The 24876-nt window shown below is 43.5% G+C and overlaps 1 protein-coding gene across 3 annotated transcripts in view; it reads right to left on the minus strand.

Annotated features, from left to right (window-relative positions):
* The window catches only part of wts (serine/threonine-protein kinase warts), a 252134-nt gene that overhangs the window by 81333 nt on the left and 145925 nt on the right, over positions 1-24876 (minus strand). For all 3 annotated transcript variants that reach the window (XM_067136256.2, XM_067136255.2, XM_067136257.2), the window contains 2 exons: positions 5747-5879; positions 3480-5658 (listed from right to left, as the gene is read on the minus strand). In XM_067136256.2, coding sequence (XP_066992357.2) covers positions 3480-5658; positions 5747-5879 — 2312 coding nt within the window. The remainder of the gene's footprint in view (positions 1-3479; positions 5659-5746; positions 5880-24876) is intronic.

Genomic DNA, 24876 nt, shown 5'->3' on the forward strand with positions numbered 1-24876 from the left:
ATAACATAATGCTATTGAATTTCTATTATATTACTCATAATTTAAATAAATCAAGTAAAATATATTTTTCTGTTAAGTATTTACATCTACGCCGCCCCGTGGTGTAGGGGTAGCATGCCTGCCTCTTACCTGGAGGCCGCGGGTTCAATTCCCGGCCAGGTCAGGGATTTTTACCTGGAGCTGAGGGCTGGTTCGAGGTCCACTCAGCCTACGTGATTAGAATTGAGGAGCTATCCGACGGTGAGATAGCGGCCCCGGTCTCGAAAGCCAAGAATAACGGCCGAGAGGATTTGTCGTGCTGACCACACGACACCTCGTAATCTGCAGGCCTTCGGGCTGAGCAGTGGTCGCTTGGTAGGCTAAGGCCCTTCAAGGGCTGTAGTGCCATGGGGTTTGTTTTTGTTTTTTGTATTTACATCTGCCGCACGCTACTGTACCCATTCCAAAAGTGCGCGTTGCGCTGAATAATTACCCACTGGCTGGTTGATGTTATGAAACTATTCCCCAGTTAAGGGGTTAATAGTCTCAATTGTTTTCCGTTTAAATATGACATATGGGGACAGTTTTCTTCCATCTACGGTTGCACAAAGCATAATTGTACACTCATCATCGAAAACTAGGTGAGCCAGGAGCATGTTAGCAACCTTGGCGCAAATAAAACCTGCACCCCAATTTCGTGCCTCAATTTATTTTTTTAAATATGCGGGGATTATTCACGTAAATATGGTATTAATGGAGGAGTGACAAATATTTATAAAAATTTAGCATGATCTTTTTTTTTTTTTTACAAGACTCCACCCAAACTTCGGATAACTAGGATGCTTTTTCTTTTTAATTCTGGCAGACTAAAATGAGATACAGTTAACACAACAGGCTGGCAGAGATCTTGCAATGCAGCACTATTACTCCTCTCATCCCACTACCAGTATTTAACAACCACGCCAGCACATCTCGGCCATTAGTCTCAGTCAGTCAAGTGTAGCTCGGGCGTAACAATGGCATCGATCACGAGAAATAAGTTTCTTTAAGTATTGCAGAGAAAACTTATTGAAAAGTTAGTCTGGTGCTTCTCTGGCAAATATGTATAAAGAATATGGCATAGCAAAACAAACAGTTTTGGACACAAGAAAGAACAAGGAAAAACTAAAGATGTTTGCTGTGCAATGTGATGTTAAAGCTAAACATCCAGCCTTATTGTGTGCAAATGCAGATGGAATTCATCAGCTTAAATCAGTTACAGTTAGCAAATCTTGCTGGCCTCATGTGCTTAAGAACATCATAAATACAGGTTCACCCAAGAAATCATAATGGACTGGTTTCAAAAACAGCTTGTTCCTGAAGTGCAATGTTTCCAAACAGAAGATTTAAGGACTGTCCCTAATGACATCAAAACCGTTTTGCTTGTAAACAACACTCCAGTATATCCAACTGTGAAAATGTGCAGCAATGATGGAAAAATTAAGTGCCTGGCATTGCCTCCCAATACTACCTCGCTTATCCAACCAATGGAACAGGTGCTATTTTGGCATGCAAAAGATTGTACAAAAGGAAGTTTCTCAATGAAGTGATGATGGTACTGGGGGAACCTCAGGACAAAGAAGAAGACATGCAAGGGCAAAAAGCACTGCAAAACATTCACACCTACAACACCAAGTCAACAGTTTTTAACAGGCCTTCTGCTTGGAATGAAGTAAACTTCTATGCTTGCCAACTGCTGGAATAAACTTCTTTTGACACAGATGTAGAGTATAATCTGGAGGATTGTGAGGCCACTGATTATCTTCAGTGACTGTTAGTGACCGGTGAAACAGGGCGCACTCTAAAAGATTCATGAGTGGTTAGACAGAGAAAATGAAAACCCAGGCTACCAGATCCAGACAAAAGAACAACCTTTTGCCAAGCTGAAACTGTCCAGTGTTTGTGAAGCTCTGGACGTATTTATTGGTGTTAGAGACTTGACTTCAGAACCTGAACTACAGCCATTCTATAGACACATTAGGACTGCATGCGGGATAATGAATTTCAGGAACATAAAAACTCTTCTCGAAAGAAGCTTGGTAGCTTTTTCAATCCCATCAACATAATGGCAGACCAACCACTGTCATGCTCCTATAATAGGCCTACCAAATCAGACTGATTGTTGTACTTAGTGCAAATGAAATGGCGTGTGGCCTCTGGAGAGGCCTGGCGCAGATCTTTTTATTTGACTCCCGTAGGCGACCCGCACGTTGTGATGAGGATGAAATGATAATGAAGACGGCACATACACCGTCCCCGTGCCAGGGGAATTAACCAATTATGATTAAAATTCCCTATCCTGCCGGGAATCGAACCCGGGACCCCTGTAACCAAAGGCTAGCATGCTAATCATTTAGCCATGGAGCCGGACTACTTAGTGCAGAAAGCTTTTCTTTTTTTTTTTACGTCGCACCGACACAGATAGGTCTTTGGTGACGATAGTATAGGAAAGGCCTAGGAAGTGGAAGGAATCGGCCATAGCCTTAATTAAGGTACAGCCCCGGCATTTGCCTGGTGTGAAAATGGGAAACCACGGAAAACCATCTTCAGAGCTGCCGACAGTGGGGCTCGAACCCACTATCTCCCGCTTACTGGATACTGGCCGCATTTAAGCGACTGCAGCTATCGAGCTCGGTAGTGCAGAAAGCTAGTATTGTACTGTATCAGTTTTATACTTCCAGTATACTAGCTGTGTTATTTGGGTTTCCGTTTTACATTACCTGGTATGTGATTGATAAACTTGTTTCATTAAAGTTCAGTATAGTGTTATTTTTCATCTCTTAGGCTCAACTTATTTCCATACGATGACACAGACTTTTCGTAACTTGGACAGATCTCCGCCTACTTTAGTCTGAGTTATCGAGAGCTGATTGTAGTATGGAATCGTAGCGCTGTAAATGCTATACTTATCCTTGTGGACTTCAGCTGGTTGTTCTGTATTCAATAATGTGTCATAACAGATCTTCACTATCTTCAGCTATTAATTTCACCGTGTTCCTTGTATGCTGAGTAATTTTATACCATTACCTATATGGTTACCTGCCATTAATTTATTTTATATGTGTTTCTTTTTAACACAATGACACACACTTTGATGCCCTGCCATTATTATACATTTAAAAAAGTTGGACTTTTCTGGCCTTTAAAACTAATATCATCAGACTTATTCTTTGCGATTAAACATTTTGTACATTAGATATTTTATCTGACTCTGTTTGAAAGACTTAACAGCAGTGGACCCAGAAACATTTTAATACATTACTAAAAGGCTGGTACTCTTCCAATGAAACTTTATATGAACATCCTCAGTTGTCTTCCTTCTCAAGCTTCCTAAGGAAACACATTTTAAACAAGAATAAGTCAAGCAAGTCACAGATTAATAATTAACACCAGTTTTCAATACATTTAGAAACAAAAACATAGCAATAAGAACTAGAGCTATTGAAAGTACCGGTACATACCTTGCAAGAGGTTCTTCAAAAATTCCTAACTTAATAAGCAGAGACATCAAGTCTCCACCAGGAATATAGTCCATAACAAAGTAAAGATTGTCCTTGTCTTGGAAAGAGTAGTACAACTTAACAACCCACTCATTGTCTGCTTCAGCTAATATGTCCCTCTCTGCTTTTACATGAGCTACTTGGTTTCTCTTGAGCACATCAGCCTTACGTAAAGTCTTCATAGCATACAGATGATTTGTATCTATCTTCCGAACAAGGGCAACTTCACCAAATGCTCCCACGCCAATAGGTTTAATCTTGGTAAACATAGACTTGTCCATCTTGGCCCGTTTCAGTCGGATATAATTGGATTCCTTCTGAGAGAGCATTTTACGCATTTGACACTGTGCTTCTGGACTAAGTCCGATCTTTGCCATTTCTGTTTCCAGCTGTAGCCTCCTGAACACTCTCTGTTTGTGAGATTTCAGAACATTCTCTACGTGCTGCTCCATGAAGAACTTAAATGCTTGGGGAGAGTAGTTACGTACTTTACAGTCTCTTCGTTCTTCCTCTTTTTCCTTACTCATGTGCTTCCTCTCAGGAATAGGAGACTGGTGATTTATCTTGTATGGCGGACCAGCACCAGGATGGCTTGGCCTCCGATCACCACCATTTTGTGATGGAACTTGGTTATTCTTGTTTTTACTGGCCACTGATGATGATGCTGTAGGAGGAAGTGGTGGAGTCTGCTGAGGAATTCCCACTGTGTTCTCCGCAGATGGAGAAGAATATCCCGTCGCAACTGGCGCCTGCGAGGCAGTCCGACTCTCCGCAGAAGATACAGAAACGGGGCTTTCGGAACGTGTCGTAACTGTATCTGCATTAACGGCAGGCGAATACTTCCGCTGAAGTGGTGGATGCAGATGAGAAGATGGAGTAGACTGAATGACAGGTGAAGGTCTAGGAGCAACGGCACTTTCTACTGTTGCTACTTGAGCACCACCAAGCATCTGGGGAATCCCTTCTTCACTGGTAGGTCCGTAAGGAGGTGGAGGCAAGGGATGATGTAAATGAACAGCAGGAGAGACAATACCCCTCTGAGCAGCAAGTGCCTGCATAGTGCTAGCATAACTAGGAGGGTCGGTCGTGGGCACGGTCACCGGGCTAGCTGTCGTTACTGGAGACACAGATGGCTGCTGTGGAGGAGTTGCAATTTGATAAGGAGGAGCCTGAGTTTGCTTTTGTTGAATAGACGAAGCATATGATGGTGGAGGAGGTGGCGAAGCTGTTACTGCTGGAGGAGCAGTTGGAGCAATAGCTGTTTGAAGAACGGGTTTCTGAACTTGAGTACTTTTTACAGACTGCATAATGATAGGAGACTGAGTTTTTGTTTGCCGCGCACTCCATGCCTGCAGGGGTGTGGGCCTTGCAACAGAAGGAGGTGTTGGACTTGAAACAGACACTGTGATGGGACTGGGAGAACCAGCTGATGTAGGACCAGAATAAATCCCCGATGAAGGGCTCTTCCGGTAATCCTGTTGGGATTGTGTGGGACTTTGGCGATTCTGAATAGAGGCGGTATAAGGAGGTGGTGGAGGGGGTACTGTAGGTGAAGATGGTACAAGGGGGTATGGAGGAGGTGGCTCCGAAGAAGGAGAATTAGTTGCAGCATTATTCTGGTAAAGATTCAATGCCTGCATCTGCTGCGTCAACTGTTGCTGAACTTGTGGTCCATTCTGGACAATCATCGGCTGACGGCCTGAAGAAGTGCTGCTCGCCCCATTGTTTGATGATGCAACCGGACTTGTACCTCGCTGCGGCGGTTGTGGACAATTCTGCCCAGAACCCGAACTAACAGGAAGGGCAGCAGGTGGTCGCGAAGGCACTGGAGCAGGAGACATGCGCTTCAGCAGCTGCTGCATGTTAGTGGCTACATTGGGATACGGGTGGGTGGGATGTGGCGGAGGAGGCGGAGGTGGAGTTGAGCTACAACGCGGTGGTGGAGGTGGGGGAGGCTCTACAAAGCTGCTAGGTGAGTACTGCCTGCTCAGCTGTGGATGTGATGCCAACTCTGCCAGACGAGGACTGTCAGACCGAGAACTTCCAGCACCACTATCCAACGCTGGACTGCCACGATGCACACTGAGCTCTCGTTCCAAACTTGGTTTACGTATCAGCTTCGTGTTCAAGGCAGTAAACCCTGTAACATCAAAAAATATATAAAAACAAGGCAAGCACACAGATAAGAAAGTCTAAATGAACATTCTCTAATATACAAAACTGTATACCTGATGCAGGTCCTTTCGTCATGCCGTTCACTGGCTCAGTGCCTTGCTGCTGCTGCTGTTGTTGCTTCACTAATAGATCATATGCAGCCTCAAAACGACCACCAGCAAGTTGAAGAGCTCGTTTGGATGAATCCTGAAATTACCCACGAGTGTTAGAATTAACAGAACAATATTCTTACATAGAAATGGTTGAGTTGAATCATGTGTAAATCGTCACTACAATACAGAAACATTTTTAGACTTCCTTTCAACATACAATAACAAGACAGAACACAATACAATTAACTGTATACCAGAACAAATACTCCCATTTTCTTAGTTGCTCAATATTATTTGACAGGGTAAAAGTCAATGCAATCCTCCCTTCCACAGGTATGATTACATGGATGAGTTACTTCCATAGATAAGTCACTAATAAGGATTACACACACTGGTGGGAGCTGAAATAGTAACATACAGAAGAAATAAGTACAAACAATTGAAATTTGGTAAGATAATGGTAGCAGTTTCAAAGGGCATAATATACACTTACTGTAAGGGAAAGAGGTCTGGCCCTTAAAAGAATTAAGGTATGATTTAAGGGGGGATGTACATGGCATTAAAAGCAGGAAGATTAGACTCCCTAGGACTCCAAAATCTAAATCCATTAGTGGCAGAAGAGAACAAGAGATGATCAAGAGGAAGGATTAACAAGAGGTGCCTGGTACAAGTGCATTAAAGCAGTCATACTCAAAGTTTAGGCAAGGAGATAGTGGTAATGAACAACGCAAATGGTTTTAATATGTCAGAGAAAACAGCGCTCTCCACTAGAGTTAACAAGCTGGAACTGGCCTATCAAGGGATTCAAAATACCTACACATAATCTGAAGCTGAAACCACACACCACACACCAATCATCCACCCAGAAGCCATGAAGTGTGTGTCACTAAACAGAGTGTTCAATGCAGACCAGGATGAAATACAGAATACCACCTCAATGGCAATTACTGTAAATGGCTAAATTACATGGTAATATTGTTGAGTCTGCACAAACATTATTCTTGTTTTGTAAATATGTTTCTATTGAGCCTTTATAATCACTTTCCCTTGTACATTCTTAGCATATTTTACTTTGTATTACAGTTCCTTTTATTGGGGACTTTTTAATTTTAACATTATAATTCTTTTTTTATGTTCTTGCACCCAATTATAACAAACATTTCTTAAACACCACTGCTGTAGATTCTTATATGATAAATGTCACAAAGCGCTTGGCTCATGACACCAAGTTCACGGGTTCAGTCCTGGCAAAGGTAGTCTAATTCTGAAGGGCAGTCAAAAATCTTGGCAGTCCATGATGTTGGCATGTTACAAGATCTCTGGTGAGGCACTCAGTGTCGCTGGACAAAACTAACCACCCCCTGGTTCCCTTTCTGATGGATGAAGTCATTCTGCATCAGTCTCTTGGCACAGACCAGTCTCAGTCATGGCTGTGACAGTATAAATGCTAGTGAGGTATGGGTGGTGCTAATGACATTCAGAACCCACCTAGTGTGTCCGAGTGTTATGTAATGTGATACCCAAGGACTGGTCATGCTGCAATAGCACTTCCTGACCCAGTGAGGAAATCAATGGAAAACTACCTCACTTCTTATCTTGCCTAGTATGCCTAATTTTGGCACCACCGTCACCTTTTGTGGTTTCCCCATAACTGTATTATTATTATGTTGTCTTTTAATCTCTAAAGAAGAATTAGAGATTGATAAGCCTGGCTTTCCCCTACAAGAGCAACGGATATCTTCGGAGTATATGATAAAGTTTCCATGAATGAATGAATTGCAACATTGGGTTAATATACCGTTATTCGAGAGTATGTAGTTCTACGTGACTGTTGATACTGTGATCATAGCCAAGGAATCTAGATTTTTTTGTGGAATCTTTTTTCCTTTTTTTTTTTTTCAATTTGTTTTACATCGCATCGACACAGACAGGTCTTATGGCGACGACAAGATGACAGGATAGGAAAGGCCTGGGAGTGGGAAGGACGCGGCAGTGGCCTTAGTTAAGACACAACCCCAGCATTTGCCTGGTGTGAAAATGGGAAACCACGAAAAACCATCTTCAGGGCTGCCGACAGTGGGGCTCGAACCCACTATCTCCCGGATGCAAGATCATAGCTGCGCGCCCCCTTATGTGGAATCCAAACCAAATGAATGATACTTTTCATTTCAAAAATCCCACATGCAGTGGCCGAGAACCGAACCGCATGCCAGTGACTATGGTACTCGTCTATCACGCCCCCGGGGAGTAATTTCTATGTGACAAGGGCTATTATGCTGTCTGAATATTTCTAGTCTGCAGTATCATAATTTATAGTCAAGTTTGGTTTTTACTCTAATAGGCACAGGTGACAGGCTTGTCTGAGTGTGCCGTGGGAGGGATTGTGGGTAGTCGGATGAAATCTCGGAGATGAGGTAGTAACGCTTATGCCCATGAATGTAAATAGCACATTCTTAACACCTACGAGATTGTTTAATCATTTCAACGACAATAATGTTAAAATTAAAATATACTTCAACTACCGGTAGCTAAGTTTATCATTTTCCTTGAACCACCGATGCCACTTCTCTCGTAAACGGCACATGAAACAAAAACAACAACAAAACCTGGCTTGCAGTGGGAACACTAAATTTAATACTAATGTAATAACTGTAATTAGAAGGAGTTAATGAGTTTTTCTTCTTTCCGATATGCTTAAAAAGATGAAAATTCACAGCTCTAACAAGTACTGTAGCATTCAGTGTTAATAGAAATAAAATGCGAAGAGCAAGAACATTTTCACTCTCCCGCCCGACCCAAGCTGGACACTACAAAACATTCCAATCATTCGATACGCTGTCTACCACCTTCCGGTACAGGTTATGTGACCCAGCGGTCAACGACAGCCATTCGGATTACAGCCATACTTACGGTAACCATTTTCTCACTGGAAGGGTCCATAACGTATAATTGTAATACTAAAATATTAAATGGCAATGGTGCACCATGGTTGAATGCGTTCGACGACTCTGCATCCGCTATGACGGCAAACATGGTGCCGTTTCCGTAAATGACAAGAACCCTTATCAATAACTTTCCTCATGGTTTCTTCCCCCAATATCAATTTATGATTATACGAGCCGGGGTAGCTTACAAGCAGACTCCACCCACAGGACCATTTTCTTACCAACTACTTGCGAACAATCATCATCATCATCATCATCATCGTTGAATAAACACAATGAGGCAACATTTCGTAGCAAACTAATCAGCCACCCAAAAACGATATCATTTCACCGGGGAAGATATTTCTCTTCTCATGTTAGCAGCCGTCATCACGGTGGTGAATATGACAATGTTAGCAACATCCATTGAAATGGAGTAAGGCTTTTAGTGCCGAGAGTGTACGAGGACATGTTCGGCTCGCCAGATGCAGGTCTTTTTGATTTGACTCCCGTAGGAGACCTGCGCGTTGTGATGAGGTTGAAATGATGATGAAGACGACACATACACGTAGCCCCCACGCCAGCGGAATTAACCAATGATGGTTGAAATTCCTGACCCTGCCAGGAATCGAACCCAGGACCCTTGTGACCAAAGGCCTAACAAAATACTGAATATACAAGAGAGCTGGATGGCTACGCGGTTTGGATCACGTAGCTGTGAGCTTGCATTCGGGAGAAAGTCGGTTCGAACCCCACTGTCGGCAGCCCTGAAGATGGTTTTCCGCGGTTGCCCATTTTCCACCAGGCAAATGCTAGGACTGTACCTTAATTAATACCACGGTTGCTTCCTTTATAGTCCTAACCTTGGCGTATCCATTCATCGCCATGAGTTGTCTGCGTCGATGATGTAAAATGAACAACAAAACAATACTGATTCCATACAATAAGCCGAGAGCTCTAGGAGAGTCTACCCTCTTAGTCCCCTCTTCTGACAGCCAGTGGATACCACGGATATATTCCGTGCCTTCAACTACAGACAAGGTCGAGAAACTGAAAGGCTGTATTCAGGAGGAGGCGGGTTCGAACCCCATTACAGGCAGCCACCGTGGTTTCGCACACCGGACTAACGGCAGCTTCCTTCCTTGCCTCAAAATTCTCGAAAACCTACAGACGTTGATTTGGCATTAAAACAACTAGAACAACGATATGATAATAATACTGCATTGATGTAATACAATTTAATGAAATACACTGTCTGGCAAAAAAATCTAAGTACCCAGGAGTGGTTGAAAGTGAATTAAACTATACATCCTGAAAGACCATGTGCCTTATTGAACTGATTACAATATGGGATGAAAGAGACAAGGCCGTTGGCAGTTACAGGTGAATTGCTGGCGCCAGGTCAGTAGAGTGTCGCAGCTCCCCTGGCCGCAATGCATGCCCTTATGCGATTTGGAATGGTGGCAAACAGCCTTTGGATCCCCTCCTGAGGCTAGTTGGTCCACAGTTGTTGCAGCTGTCCCTCGAGATCCCGCAGGTTGGTACTGGAACGGAGTCCCCTTCCAATGTCATCCCACACGTGTTCAATGATGGAAAGGTCCGGGAATCTTGCAGGCCACGGGAAAACTTCAACATGCTCTAGGTCTAGGCAATCCATACGCGCACGTGCTGTGTGTGGCCGTGCATTATCTTGTTGGAACACTGCCCCAGAGTGCCATTCTTATCTCCAACATAACAAAACATACTCCTGTCACTCCTCTTACCACTGCATTACGTGGTTCAAATCCCGGTCACTCCATGTGAAATTTGTGGTGGACAAAGCGGAGGCGGGACAGGTTTTTCTCCGGATACTCCAGTTTTCTCTATCATAATTAATTCCAGCAACACTCTCCAGTATAATTTCATTTTTGATCCGTCATTCATTAATCATTGCCCCAGATGAGTGCGACAGGCTTCGGCAGCCGGCACAATTCGTATCATCGCCGCTAGATGAGGGCTTCATTCATTCCATTCCTGACCCGGTCGAATGACTGGAAACAGACTGTGGATTTTCATTCCCTTCCCTACCTCAACCTTGAGAGTGCTCAACGTGGCAAAAAAGCATTTGTTAAATATACTGTCAGGCACAAATACACTACGTAATTTCAAGGATATTCAGAATCAATCCCTAATAAATCATGAACGCCACATGCAATCATCACACCCCGTCATGCCATTCACGAAATAAAATTATATGCGAGAAAACGCCAGAGTTCTTAAAAAAAAAAAAAAATGCTGTCTTCCCATAATACGAGCAAACGAAGACTAGTATGTCAGCACCGTTGCGGGTTGAGTGGCTCAGACGGTTGAGGCGATAGCCTTCCCCCAACTTGGCAGGTTCAATCCTGGCTCAGTCCGATGGTATTTGCAGGTGCTCAAATACGTCAGCCTCGTGTCAGTAGGTTTAGTAACACGTAAAAGAACTCCTGCGGGACTAAATTCCGGCACCTCGGCGTCTCCGAAAACCATAAAAGTAGTTAGTGGGACGTAAATCAGTATTATTATTATTATTATTATTATTATTATTATTATTATTATTATTATTCAGCGTTGTTAGCGATATAAGTACTTGCATCACTTTGAATTTTTAAATAAGGATCAAATCTGCCGTCTTCAAATAGGTATGTGTAATATGATCATTCCTACTTTTAAAAACTCCACTCAACCTTATTCTCCTACTAATGTAATTCCACATCATCTCTCCAATGACAGCTCGGAACATATCGCTAAGTCGAGTTGCTCCTCTCCTTATTCCCAACTCTTCCCAGCCCAAAGTTTGCTACAGTTTCGTAACCGGTAACACTACCCTTTTACTCTTTTGTTGGAAATCAACAAGCACAAATGGTGCTGCTTTTGTTTGGATTTTTTTTTTTCAGTTCTCGAATTAAGTAATCTAATTGGGGTCTTACCAGTGGCTTACATGACCTCTTCTTTACATCCTTATCACAATTCTTAAATACCGCCATAACCATATGAAGAGATCTCTAACATGTAATTACAATCCAGTTAATGTGATTACCCCACATTCCCACCGAGCGAGCTGGCTGCGCGGTTAAATCCGCGTAGCCGTTGGACTGCATTCGGGAGATGATGGGTTCGAACCCCTGCGTCGGAGCCCTGAAGATGGCTTCCTATGTCCATACCAGGCAAATACTGTGCCTTACTTAAGACCACGGCCGCTAACTTCCCAATCCTACTTCTTTCCCATCCTTGCGTTACCGAAAAGCTTCGATGTGCTAAAGCGAAGTTAAACCACTAGCAAAAAAAAAAAAAAAAAAAAAAAAAAAAAAAAAAAAAAAAAAAAGAGAGATAATTCCTAGGTACTCTTACAGTGATGCTCCATGGGATACTTTCACCCCATCAACACTAATTAAGATTGAGGCGGCTTTTCCACATTTTCGTCAGTAGTCTCACACGATCCACCCTATCAAAAACCTTCGACAGGTCAATAGTGATACGGTCCATTTGACCTGTGGAATATAAATATCTGCTACACCTTGCTGGGATCCTACAAATTGAGTGGAATAACATTTCCTAAACCCGAGCAGCCTCCTATCAAACCAGTCATTAATTTTGCAAACGTGTCTAATATAATCAGAAGAATATTTTCCATGCACTCATATATCAAGCTGAATGGCCCGTTATTTAGTCTTTATGTTTATCACCCTTGAAATAGCAACCTCTGGCTCGGTGAGGAAAGTAACGGGAAACTACCTCACTCCTCATTTCCCTAGCACGCCTCTTCAATGATGCCTAGGCCATCTATGACAGCTGACGGTGGAGCTGTTTAGGATCCAACCACCCTTCGGGCTGAGGACTAAACATACATACCTTTGTACAAAGGGTTACCATTCATTCGGTGCAGCTCTTTCGTGCAAACAGTAAACAAATTACTTCAGATATAACACTACATCAACCCGTTGCCTTTAATATGTCCCCAGGAATCTTATCTCAGGTGCTTTTCTAGCTTTCATTTTTTTTTTTTTCGTCTTTATTATGATAGGTAAATTTCAATACTTCAACAGAATTAGTCACCTCATCTACCCGGGCATTATTCTTATACCGAACTGTCTTCACATACTACTGACTGAATACTTCTACTATCTTCTGTAAGTCCTCACTTATACCCCCCCCCCCCCCCTTTTATTAAGGATCCCTAGAATGTCCATTCTGGAACCTGTTTTTACCTTAAAGTACCTACAAATAACCTTCCATTTTTCTCAAAAAATCATGTCTGGTCTGCCAAATATATTTGCCATCATGTTATCTTTAGTTGACTCTTTTGCTAAATTCAATTTCCTAGTAAGTACCTTCAACGCCCCCTTACTTCCACAACCATTCCTAACAATTTCCTTCAAACTTTAACCTCCTTAATCTCTTTATTTCTGTTATGTACTGTGTCGTTTATCATTCCTTACCACCTTTAAAGGTACATATCGTTTCCACATTCCTCCACAATTGCTTTAAACCCATCCCATAAGCTGTTTACATTTTCCACCCTTCATAATTACTTCTTTTAAACCCGCTCATGCCTATTTTATCAACCGTACGGTACTGTACTTTTACAACCTTCCTTCTATCTCATTTATCGTTAACTACGACAAAAACAGCTCTGTGATAACTTATCGACCTATCATTCTCTAAAGAGCTCATCAGGTTTCACCGGCACCACGTCCAGATTATTATTCCCTCTAGTTGTGTCCATAACTTTCTGATTCAGTTGTTCTTTCCAGATTAACTTGTTTACCATCTAATGCACATGATTCCTGGCATGCGCATTATCTTCCCAATTAACATTTGGTAAATTGAGATCACCTGCTAAAATCACGTTCCTTTCTGTGTCATTCCCAGATAGCTCATTATGTTATCAAACAATTCCGCGTTAGCGCGACCCATTCCAGGCCTGTATACCCCAAAAAATTCTTCTGCTCTCACATAAATTCATTTGTTTCTGTTCGACCTACTGCGGCTATTTAATAAAGAATGCTGTGCCTCCTATAGTCTCACAGATCAACTGGTCATGTCATAAGTTTCGTCTCGAGTAAATTTATGATATATATATATAGCGCTTATAAGAAGTGCACTGACTCACTTCTTTCGGATGGGCCCACCGCACCGAAGAGATGTTTTGTCGGCGTTCTCTTCGCATTTCTTTCATTCGAAATGAAAACCGGCTCATATACTGAAACATCAATTTCGGAACTGCGTAATCACCGGGCGAGTTGGATGTACGGTTAGGAGTGCGTAGCTGTGAGCTCGCATCCGGGAGATAGTGGTTTCGAACCTCAGAAGATGGTTTTCCGTGGCTTCCCATTTTCGCACCAGGCAAATGCTGGGGATGTACCTTAATTACAGCCACGACCGCTTCCTTCCCATTCCTAGGCCTTTCCTATCCCATCGTTGCCACAAAACCTATATATGTGTCTGTGCGACGTGAAGCAAATAAAAAAAACTGCGTAATCTACATGTTCCAAACAACATTCTAATAAAAATGGCATATTCATTTTTGTAAACACTGCCTAATCACTCGAAAAAAGGTGTAATTCCACATTTCTTGTCCAGAACACAACTTTTCCGTAATTATTCTTTCAATGTGAAGAAATATTTCCAAAATTGGGACTGTTGGATTGAAAAGCAAGTGTTTTTGTTGACCCCATTTCCGCGAGAAGAACCGTAACATTTAAGAACGTAAGAAGTAGTGGTATATTTCAGATGAAACATGAGTACGACGCTTTGGTGGTGGTGGTGGCGGTGGTGGTGATTGTTTTAAGAAGTAGTACACCTCGGCAACCAACCTCGATTAACACTAACATACATACATACATACATACATACATGCATACATACATACATACATACATTATCATTATAGACTGTTATGCCTTTCAGCGTTCAGTCTGCAAGCCTCTGTGAATTTACTACACGTCGCCACAATCCTCGATTTGCAACTAGTGTTGTGGCCTCATTTAGTTCTATACCTCTTATCGTTAAATCGTTAGAAACTGAGTCTAACCATCGTCGTTTTGGTCTAACTCTACTTCTCTTACCCTCCATAACAGAGTCCATTACTCTCCTAGGTAATCTATCCTCATCCATTCGCCTCACATGACCCCACCACCGAAGCCGATTTATGCGTACAGCTTCATCCATCGAGTTCATTCCCAAATTAGCCTTTATCTCCTCATTCCGAGTACCTTCCTGCCATTGTTCCCACCTGTTCGTACAGCAATCATTCTCGCTACTTTCAGGTCTGTTACTTCTAACTTATGAATAAGATATCCTGAGTCAACCCAGCTTTCGCTCCCGTAAAGCAAAGTTGGTCTGAAAACAGACCGATGTAAAGAAAGTTTCGCCTGGGAGCTAACTTCCTTCTTACAGAATACTGCTGATCGCAACTGCGAGCTCACTGCATTAGCTTTACTACACCTTGATTCAATCTCACTTACTATATTACCATCCTGGGAGAACACACAACCTAAATACTTGAAATTATCGACCTGTTCTAGCTTTGTATCACCAATCTGATACTCAATTATGTTGAATTTCTTATCTACTGACATCAATTTAGTCTTCGAAAGGCTAATTTTCATACCATACTCAGTGCACCTATTTTCAAGTTCCAAGATATTACACTGCAGGCTTTCGGCACAATCTGGCATTAAGACCAAGTCGTCAGCATAGGCCAGACTGCTTACTACATTTCCACCTAACTGAATCCCTCCCTGTCGTTTTATACCTTTCAGCAGATGATCCATGTAAACTACGAACAGCAAAGGTGAACGATTATAGCCTTATCTAACCCCTGTAAGTACCCTGAACCAAGAACTCATTCTACCATCAATTCTCACTGAAGCCCAATTGTCAACATAAATGCCTTTGACTGATTTTAATAATCTACCTTTAATTCCATAGTCCCCCAGTATGGCGAACATCTTTTCCCTGGGTACCCTGTCATATGCTTTCTCTGGATCAACGAAACATAAACACAACTGCCTATACCTCTCGTAGCATTTTTCAATTACCTGGCGCATATTGAAAATCTGATCCTGATAGCCTCTCTGTGGTCTGAAACCACACTGGTTTTCATCCAACTTCCTCTCAACCACTGATCGCATCCTCCCTTCCAAGATGCCAGTGAATACTTTGCCTGGTATACTAATCAATAATATACTCGATAATTTTTGCAATCCTTCCTGTTCCCTTGCTTGTAGATAGGTGCAATTACTGCTTTTGTCCAATCTGAAGGTACCTTACCAACACTCCAAGCTTATCTTACTACTCTATGAAGCCATTTCATCCTGACCTTCCCACTATACTTCAACATTTCAGGTCTAATTTCATCTATTCCTGCTGCTTTATGACAATGGAGTTTATTTACCATCCTTTCCACTTCCTCAAGCGTAATTTCACCAGCATCATTTTCCTCCTCCCCATGATCTTGGCTGTTCGCAACACCACCAGGAAGATTACCTTTTACGTTGAGAAGATGTTCAAAATATTCCCTCCAACTCTCCAGTGATTCTCTGGGATCTATTATGAATTCACCTGAATTACTCAAAACACTGTTCATTTCCTTTTTCCCTCCCTTCCTAAGATTCTTTATTTCTGTCCAGAAAGATTTCCCTGCTGCTTGACCTAGCCTTTCCAGGTTATTACCAAAATCTTCCCACGACTTCTTTTTGGATGCAAAAACTATTTGTTTCGCTCTATTTTTTCATCTACATACAAATCCCTGTCTGCATCGGCCCTTGTTTGGAGCCATTTCTGATAAGCCTTCTTTATACGTTTACAAGCTGCTCTCACTTCATCATTCCACCAAGATGTTCGCCTTTTCCCATCTTTACACACAGCTGTTCCTAGGCATTCCCTTGCTGTTTCTACTACGGCATCCCTGTATGCCACCCATTCTCTCTCTATATCCTGAACCTGTTTACTGTCTACTGTTCGAAACTTCTCACTAATCATATCCATGTACTGCTGTCTAATTTCCTAGTCCTGGAGATTTTCTACCCTTATTCGTTTGCAGACAGATTTCACTTTCTCTACCCTAGGCCTAGAGATACTTAGTTCATTACAGATCAGATAGTGGTCTGTATCATCGAAAAATCCCCGGAAAACTCGTACATTCCAAACAGATTTCCTGAACTCGAAGTCGGTTAAGATATAGTCTTATGGATCTGGTACCCTTAGCCTCCCATGTGTAGCGGTGAATAGCCTTATACTTGAAGAATGTATTCGTAACTGCTAAACTCATACTAGCACAGAAGTCCAGCAAACGTTTCCCATTCCTATTAGCTTCCATATCTTCCCCACATTTACCAATCACCCTTTCGTATCCTTCAGTTCTATTCCCAACTCTCGCATTGAAATCGCCCATAGCACTATTCTATCCTTGCTGGTGACCCTGACCACGATGTCACTCAATGCTTCATAAAACTTGTCAACTTCATCCTCATCTGCACCCTCACATGGTGAATACACTGAGACAATTCTCGTCCTAATTCCTCCGACTGACAAATCTACCCACGTCATTCGCTCATTTACGTGCCTAACAGAAACTATGTTGCGTGCAATGGTATTCCTGATAAACAGCCCTACCCCATACTCTGCCCTTCCCTTTCTAACACCCGTCAAGTATAATCTCCTATCTCTTCCTCGTTATCTCCCCTTACCCGAATATCACTTACTCCTAGCACATCCAGATTCATCCTCTTAGCTGACTCAGCCAGTTCTACTTTTTTTCTTCCATAAGCCACATTAATATTGATAGCTCCCCATCGAATTCCATTTCGTTCGCCAAGTTGCTTCCAAGGAGTCCCTCGCCTGCCAAATGGGAGTGGGACTCCGTTACTCCTATAGGTCCGCGTCTTGCTTAAAATGTTCTGAGCTCGGTAAAATGAAGCAGGATGCTACCCTACTTACACATAGTCCAAGTGAGGATCTCTCCTCTAACGGGTTATGGACCACCGGTGGATTGTATAGTCCTAGCCGCCTGAGCACAAGGAGGGCCATGACTCAGAATATGTCCGAGATGCCCACTCCCATTCCATAGCAACTGGTATCCCGACTCTCTTTTTTTTTTTTTTTTGCTAGGGGCTTTACGTCGCACCGACACAGATAGGTCTTATGGCGACGATGGGATAGGAAAGACCTAGGAGTTGGAAGGAAGCGGCCGTGGCCTTAATTAAGGTACAGCCCCAGCATTTGCCTGGTGTGAAAATGGGAAACCACGGAAAACCATCTTCAGGGCTGCCGATAGTGGGATTCGAACCTACTATCTCCCGGATGCAAGCTCACAGCCACGCGCCTCTACGCGCACGGCCAACTCGCCCGGTATCCCGACTCTCAGAACCACTTACTCGGCCACTCAGCCGTTGCCCATGGTTCACGAACTAGGACGTGACTACAGTAACCCACACCATTAACACTAATCAGAGGGAAAAAGTGGGAGGGATCCAACACTTCGAAAAATGAAGGTATCGGCCAAAGATAAGGACCAAGAAGGGCGTGAAAATTAAAGACTCCCTAGGTCTCGAATGTTCTAATACCGCCGGGAAGGAAAAGAACAAAAGTTTACCAAGAGAGGTCGGATAGGATAGATGAAAGTAAGGAGCCTGGTACAAGTAAGTGGAAACAATGCCAGAAATCAGCTAAGGGGCCCCGGGGTCGCCGAACTACGCTCCCAAATTAACAGCCCCTGGGACTATAAGTACATTAGGCAATACTGAATAAACTGCTAGCATTTCAGTGTCTTACGCCGCTAATACTTCATGGCAATACTTGGTCTGGTCACCTTTGAATCTACCATTCACTACGGTACTCGCGCCGACATTGAATCAAATTTCGAATGATGCCTTGTGACAGTCAACCAGACTAAGCCTTATTTTTCTTAGATCGTCTGCATCTAAAGTTGGTCGAAATTTGCTAGTGGGCGGTTTTACTACTGCACCTATCGTTTGTCTAGGATATTTTGCGTGGGTGACAAGTCGGACGATATTGGTAACGTTTTCAGGAAAGAAAGTACACTTTAGTGCTGCATGTGCGGTCTGGTGTTGTCATGCAAAAAAAATATCGGCCCGGGATGCCTTGACAATAAGGAAGGACAATCGGCCCCAGAAACGCTGTTAGCTTAAGTATGGTGGGTAATGACTCGCAACGAGAGGCGATATTAGTCGTGTCCAATGGCATCCCAGACTACAACTTCAAGTACTAGTTTGAGAGGAATGGCCCACGAACATCTTTCTGGATATATATAGTGTATAGTCCTTTTATACCCATGTATTTAACCCTTAACTACCAATGCAAGGTCCGTAGGAACGCTCAGCCCCACATTTTCCGCCCTTCGCTTGTATCGGTGGCCTTGAAAATCTCTTTCTCTAGCTTCTTAACTTCCAGTCTTCTCTGTGTTCCCATTTTGATCAAAGCTGCCAGCGTTTTCTGGAGGTGACTCTTGGGGACCTAACATCCATAGTTGCGTAACTATTGTAAGCGCGATTCTTGATACTCCCCATTTGTGAAGTACAGACATTCGCAATGAATTGGCATATGGATCATAAGCCCGGACGTTGGAAACAAAGGGACTCTTTGTTACAAAATATCTAGGAAGAAGCGTTTGATTTGTAAAGTGAAAGAAAGTGTTGCACAATATTTCTGTTGCGTGTAATTTAATACGCCAAGTACTTTTAGCACGCTCTGTTATGTAAACAGTATGTTTAAAATGCAATTATGTCCATGTATATTACCAACTGCGAAGGTACTTACGTAGGTCGAGTCGTAAGTCATGGCATCTATTTTTTTCCCCCTCGCGAACAGGAGACAACACGGAAAATCTAAGATACACATTTGGAAACGTACGGTATGTACTTGCGTATGATGCCACTAGATGGTGTATGTAAACAACAGTGTGGACCTAAGGATGCACCCAAGTTCAGTGTGTGAGTGAGAGAGTCACACAATGGCAGTCAACACGCAGGAGCAACGATCGTATATTAAAATAGCAGAAATGCACGCCAATGCCATGCAGAGCTGCGGGAAGCATTAGGTGTGCATGCAATGCCCTACAGAACAGTGGCGAGGTGGGAGAGATGTGTCACGTTAGCGATACACATGCAGCGAATGGTATTCAGCGCCTGCCCCACCCCCCACCGCTGGCAACGCACAGTGGAAATCTTGGGTGATTATTTCGAAGGTCTGTAACCAGTGGAGACCTGTCCTTTGTACGTAGTCTTGTGTATTTGCTGTCTATGCCATAATAAAACAATGTTACCAATTGGCTATGTTCTGTCACTTTCCGACGAGAATCTCGCTGAAGTCAGAATTTGTCTTCAGGCACTATGCATAAAGTACATGCCCTATATTTCCAAATGCATTTCTTAGATTTTCCGTGTTGTCTCCTGTTCACGAGAAAAAATAGTCGCTATGACTTACGACTCGACCCTCGTACATTTCCAAAGCCTCTTGTTTCCACCATAAAAACTGCAACCTCACAAGTATTATTACTTATGGAGCTTTAATATGTATATTACCTGCTTATGTTTTTAATGTATTCTTGTTCACTAATGTGTGTTTTATTAGAATGGATAGCTCATACATCGAAGTTAACACTTCGGCATTTTCTAACCCGTATTTCCAGTAGCGGTTCGTTGGACCTCACGTCACTACCAACACACAAAATGTTAACGTCAGTACTTACGGGTTAAGGAATGGTCGCTACCACAACTCATTCACAAAGGCATTGCTGAAACAGTTTGTTTTAAGTTTGACGGTGCACCCGCACCCTTCGTTCGTATTATCCATTAGCGTTCGATTATATTTCCATATCCCTGGATTGTACGAGGGGCTCCTATTTTATAGATTTCGGGAAGTCATGGCCTAAAACTACTGAAAACTAGGTGTGAGGTTTCATTAAAAATGTATGAAAGTGTCGCTATACTTGAGATGAGCACCATCTCCTTTTCTCACAAGCCACTGACAAAATAGCAACCTACGAAGCAAAGTCTGATGCTTGAACATTAATGCACAGATGCAATGGGCTTAGCGGCTGCTCCCGCAGGGCTCTTGACTACTTTACGAAACTTCATGAGCGTTACCCCTGGTGTACCTTCTAGAATCTACATTCACGTGTTTGAGATTCCATTCTCGGCCTCCAGTACACGTCGTCGTGAACACCCTTTGCCCTCAGATGTGGGTTGTAATGGTCTAGAATTTGAATGCTTTCAACGTGTATTCTTTGATTACGAAAATTACCCGCGTGTCTTCTTGCCCTTGCTCTATCACACCACGCTCCACCATAATTAAGTAGCACGTAAGAGAATTCGTAGCTCGAGAAGTGTCGTTTTAGATTCACGTATTAACCACAGATGCACTGAAATATATTGTTTGACAGTACTGCTCTTGAACGACAATGGGTATCGACAATCCAATGGTATGTTTATCCCCTTAGTCGTGAGACAGCGTGTCAAACGGGACACACGAAGAACGCACACACATTTTTTCCACTCCTATGTAGCAAGGATAATTCATAATTTGCTCGACATAACGCCCTCAGTTTCCAATTTATCGCAGGTACAATTTCAATTACACCCCGTACATCGGACGCATTTAGTATGTTGACCTTGCATTTTCTGAACCGGGCCTGAAATCTACAAACAAACAAACAAACAAACAAACAAACAAACAAACAAACAAACAAACAAACAAACAAAAAAAACAAGTTTATTACTCAACGAGGGAGTGTGAAGGACACAAAAATTCTAGTTTGATGCTGATGATGATGATGATGCTTGTTGTTTAAAGGTCATCGGCCCCTAATGGTACGAAATGCGAAATGAAATGACAAATCAAAAGTCCAAAAACATCCACTGATCACGATTCAAAACGTGAGGACAAAGAGTGAATGGAGGGATGGATATGAATTTAAAATGATCAGTGGAACCGACCCACAGTGCCTTACATGCACACAAGCTGGCGTAGAACAATAGAATTACTGACCAACGGACTGCTTCTACAGCACAATACTGGATCGATGATATCTGCAGTCGAGAGGGGTCCAAAATCCAAAATCTAAGTCAGCGGCCCCCCACAATGGTACTTATCGCTAAGAAAGTAGAACCACGGCATTTGTCATGTTGCAGTACTAATCAAGAAGAGCGTAGACTCGTGGTATTCCACACATTATGGTACTACTCACAGGTAATGAAATTCGCACATGTATTACAGACCTACGGTGTTTCGCACATTGCGGCGCCGTTCACAGGCAACGCAAACCTATGGTGTTCATCACATAAGTGTACTAACCACAGGGACTTGTACCATCCCATGGTGTTCCTCATATAGTGGGTACTAATCATAGGCAAGCCAGAACCATGGGTTTCCTCATCCCATGGTGTCGCTCATATAGTGCTACGAATCACAGGTACTGTAAAAGCCGTCGCGCTTTCGTTTGTTACTAATCACAAACCTATTTGGTACAAAACATAGTGGTACTACGCGCAAGTAAAAGCGACCCATGGTCGCGTAGTGACACTAATCACAAATAGTTTCATTATTCTAATTTGATCATCCCTTGGTCGCCCATTTTAGTCGCCTCTTACGACAGACAGGGGATACCGTGGGTAAATTCTTCGTCTGCGTCCCCCACCCACAGAGGGTAAAATTCTAGTTTAGACTCAGATCAATAAATAAACACTTTTCTTCGTCCTGGCATTCGATTATTCATTAGTTCACCCAATACATACAAGGTATTTGACAAATATGACCTCGGATGTCAAGACGAAGCTTTATGTTTACCGGTACTTACGGACATGGGACTTGAAATATTTATAAAACGTACTTAAAATACCTGGAAAAATATAACCGTTCAATGAACACCAGCGTCATGCAGAAGTCCAATACGATGATCATCGAGGCAATGATTACGAAGCATCCCCGTAGTCCGCATGCTTAACACACACCTTCCAAAGCAAATGATGTATTCGCAACATACTGAAGAATGGACAGCGTAATCAGGAAGGACACAAAAAGTCCAATACGACCATATGAGCGAGTATGCTATACGGCTTGCGTCACGTAGCTGTGAGCTTCCATTTGGAGGATAGTGAGCTTGAACCCCCAACTATTGGCAGCCCCGAAGGTGGTTTTTCCGTAGTTTCCAATTTTCGCACCAAGCAAATGCTGAGGATGTACCTTAATTTAGGCTACGGTCGCTTCATTCCCATCCTAGTATATCCTATCCCAGCGTCGCCATAAGACCCATCTATGTCGATGAGACGTAAAACAAAAACTAGGAAATACCATCTCGCACGGTCAGATAAATCATCGAGAGTAGTAAGTATGTTCTTGAGATCCATCCGAGATAAAGTTCCAAGAAAATATATTTCAAATGTCTAGTAAAAGTCAAATACGACGACATAAATTGAAATGGCGTATGGCTTTTAGTGCCGGGAGTGTCCGAGGACATATTCGGTTCGCCACGCGCAGGTCTTTCGATTTGACACCCGTAGGCGACCTACGCGTCATGATGAGGATGGAATTATGATGAAAACGACACATACACTGACTGACAGAGCAAATGCAACACCAAGAAGGAGTGGTCAGAACTTTATGCCAATTGCAGGGTAGACTGACGTCACTGAGGTATGCTCATGATGTGAAATGCGCCGCTGTGCTGCGCACGTAGCGAACGATAAATGGGACACGGCGTTGGCGAATGGCCCACTTCGTACCGTGATTTCTCAGCCGACAGTCATTATAGAACGTGTTGTCGTGTGCCACAGGACACGTGTATAGCTAAGAATGCCAGGCCGCCGTCAACGGAGGCATTTCCAGCAGACAGACGACTTTACGAGGGGTATGGTGATCGGGCTGAGAAGGGCAGGTTGGTCGCTTCGTCAAATCGCAGCTGATACCCATAGGGATGTGTCCACGGTGCAGCGCCTGTGGCGAAGATGGTTGGCGCAGGGACATGTGGCACGTGCGAGGGGTCCAGGCACAGCCCGAGTGACGTCAGCACGCGAGGATCGGCGAATCCGCCGCCAAGCGGTGGCAGCCCCGCACGCCACGTCAACCGCCATTCTTCAGCATGTGCAAGACACCCTGGCTGTTCCAATATCGACCAGAACAATTTCCCGTCGATTGGTTGAAGGAGGCCTGCACTCCCGGCGTCCGCTCAGAAGACTACCATTGACTCCACAGCATAGACGTGCACGCCTGGCATGGTGCCGGGCTAGAGCGACTTGGATGAGGGAATGGCGGAACGTCGTGTTCTCCGATGAGTCACGCTTCTGTTCTGTCAGTGATAGTCACCGCAGACGAGTGTGGCGTCGGCGTGGAGAAAGGTCAAATCCGGCAGTAACTGTGGAGCGCCCTACCGCTAGACAACGCGGCATCATGGTTTGGGGCGCTATTGCGTATGATTCCACGTCACCTCTAGTGCGTATTCAAGGCACGTTAAATGCCCACCGCTACGTGCAGCATGTGCTGCGGCCGGTGGCACTCCCGTACCTTCAGGGGCTGCCCAATGCTCTGTTTCAGCAGGATAATGCCCGCCCACACACTGCTCGCATCTCCCAACAGGCTCTACGAGGTGTACAGATGCTTCCGCGGCCAGCGTACTCTCCGGATCTCTCACCAATCGAACACGTGTGGGATCTCATTGGACGCCGTTTGCAAACTCTGCCCCAGCCTCGTACGGACGACCAACTGTGGCAAATGGTTGACAGAGAATGGAGAACCATCCCTCAGGACACCATCCGCACTCTTATTGACTCTGTACCTCGACGTGTTTCTGCGTGCATCGCCGCTCGCGGTGGTCCTACATCCTACTGAGTCGATGCCGTGCGCATTGTGTAACCTGCATATCGGTTTGAAATAAACATCAATTATTCGTCCGTGCCGTCTCTGTTTTTTCCCCAACTTTCATCCCTTTCGAACCACTCCTTCTTGGTGTTGCATTTGCTCTGTCAGTCAGTGTACATCCAGCCCCCGTGCCAGAGAAATTAACCAATGGTGGTTAAAATTTCCGGGAATCGAACCCGGGACCCCTGTGACCAAAGGCCAGTGCGCTAACCATTTAGCCATGAAGCCGGGCAATACGACGAAGTACCAAATTCACATATGGAATTTTACCCT

The sequence above is a fragment of the Anabrus simplex genome, chromosome 1 (genome assembly GCF_040414725.1).
Source record: "Anabrus simplex isolate iqAnaSimp1 chromosome 1, ASM4041472v1, whole genome shotgun sequence".
NCBI classification, from domain to species: Eukaryota; Metazoa; Arthropoda; class Insecta; order Orthoptera; family Tettigoniidae; genus Anabrus; species Anabrus simplex.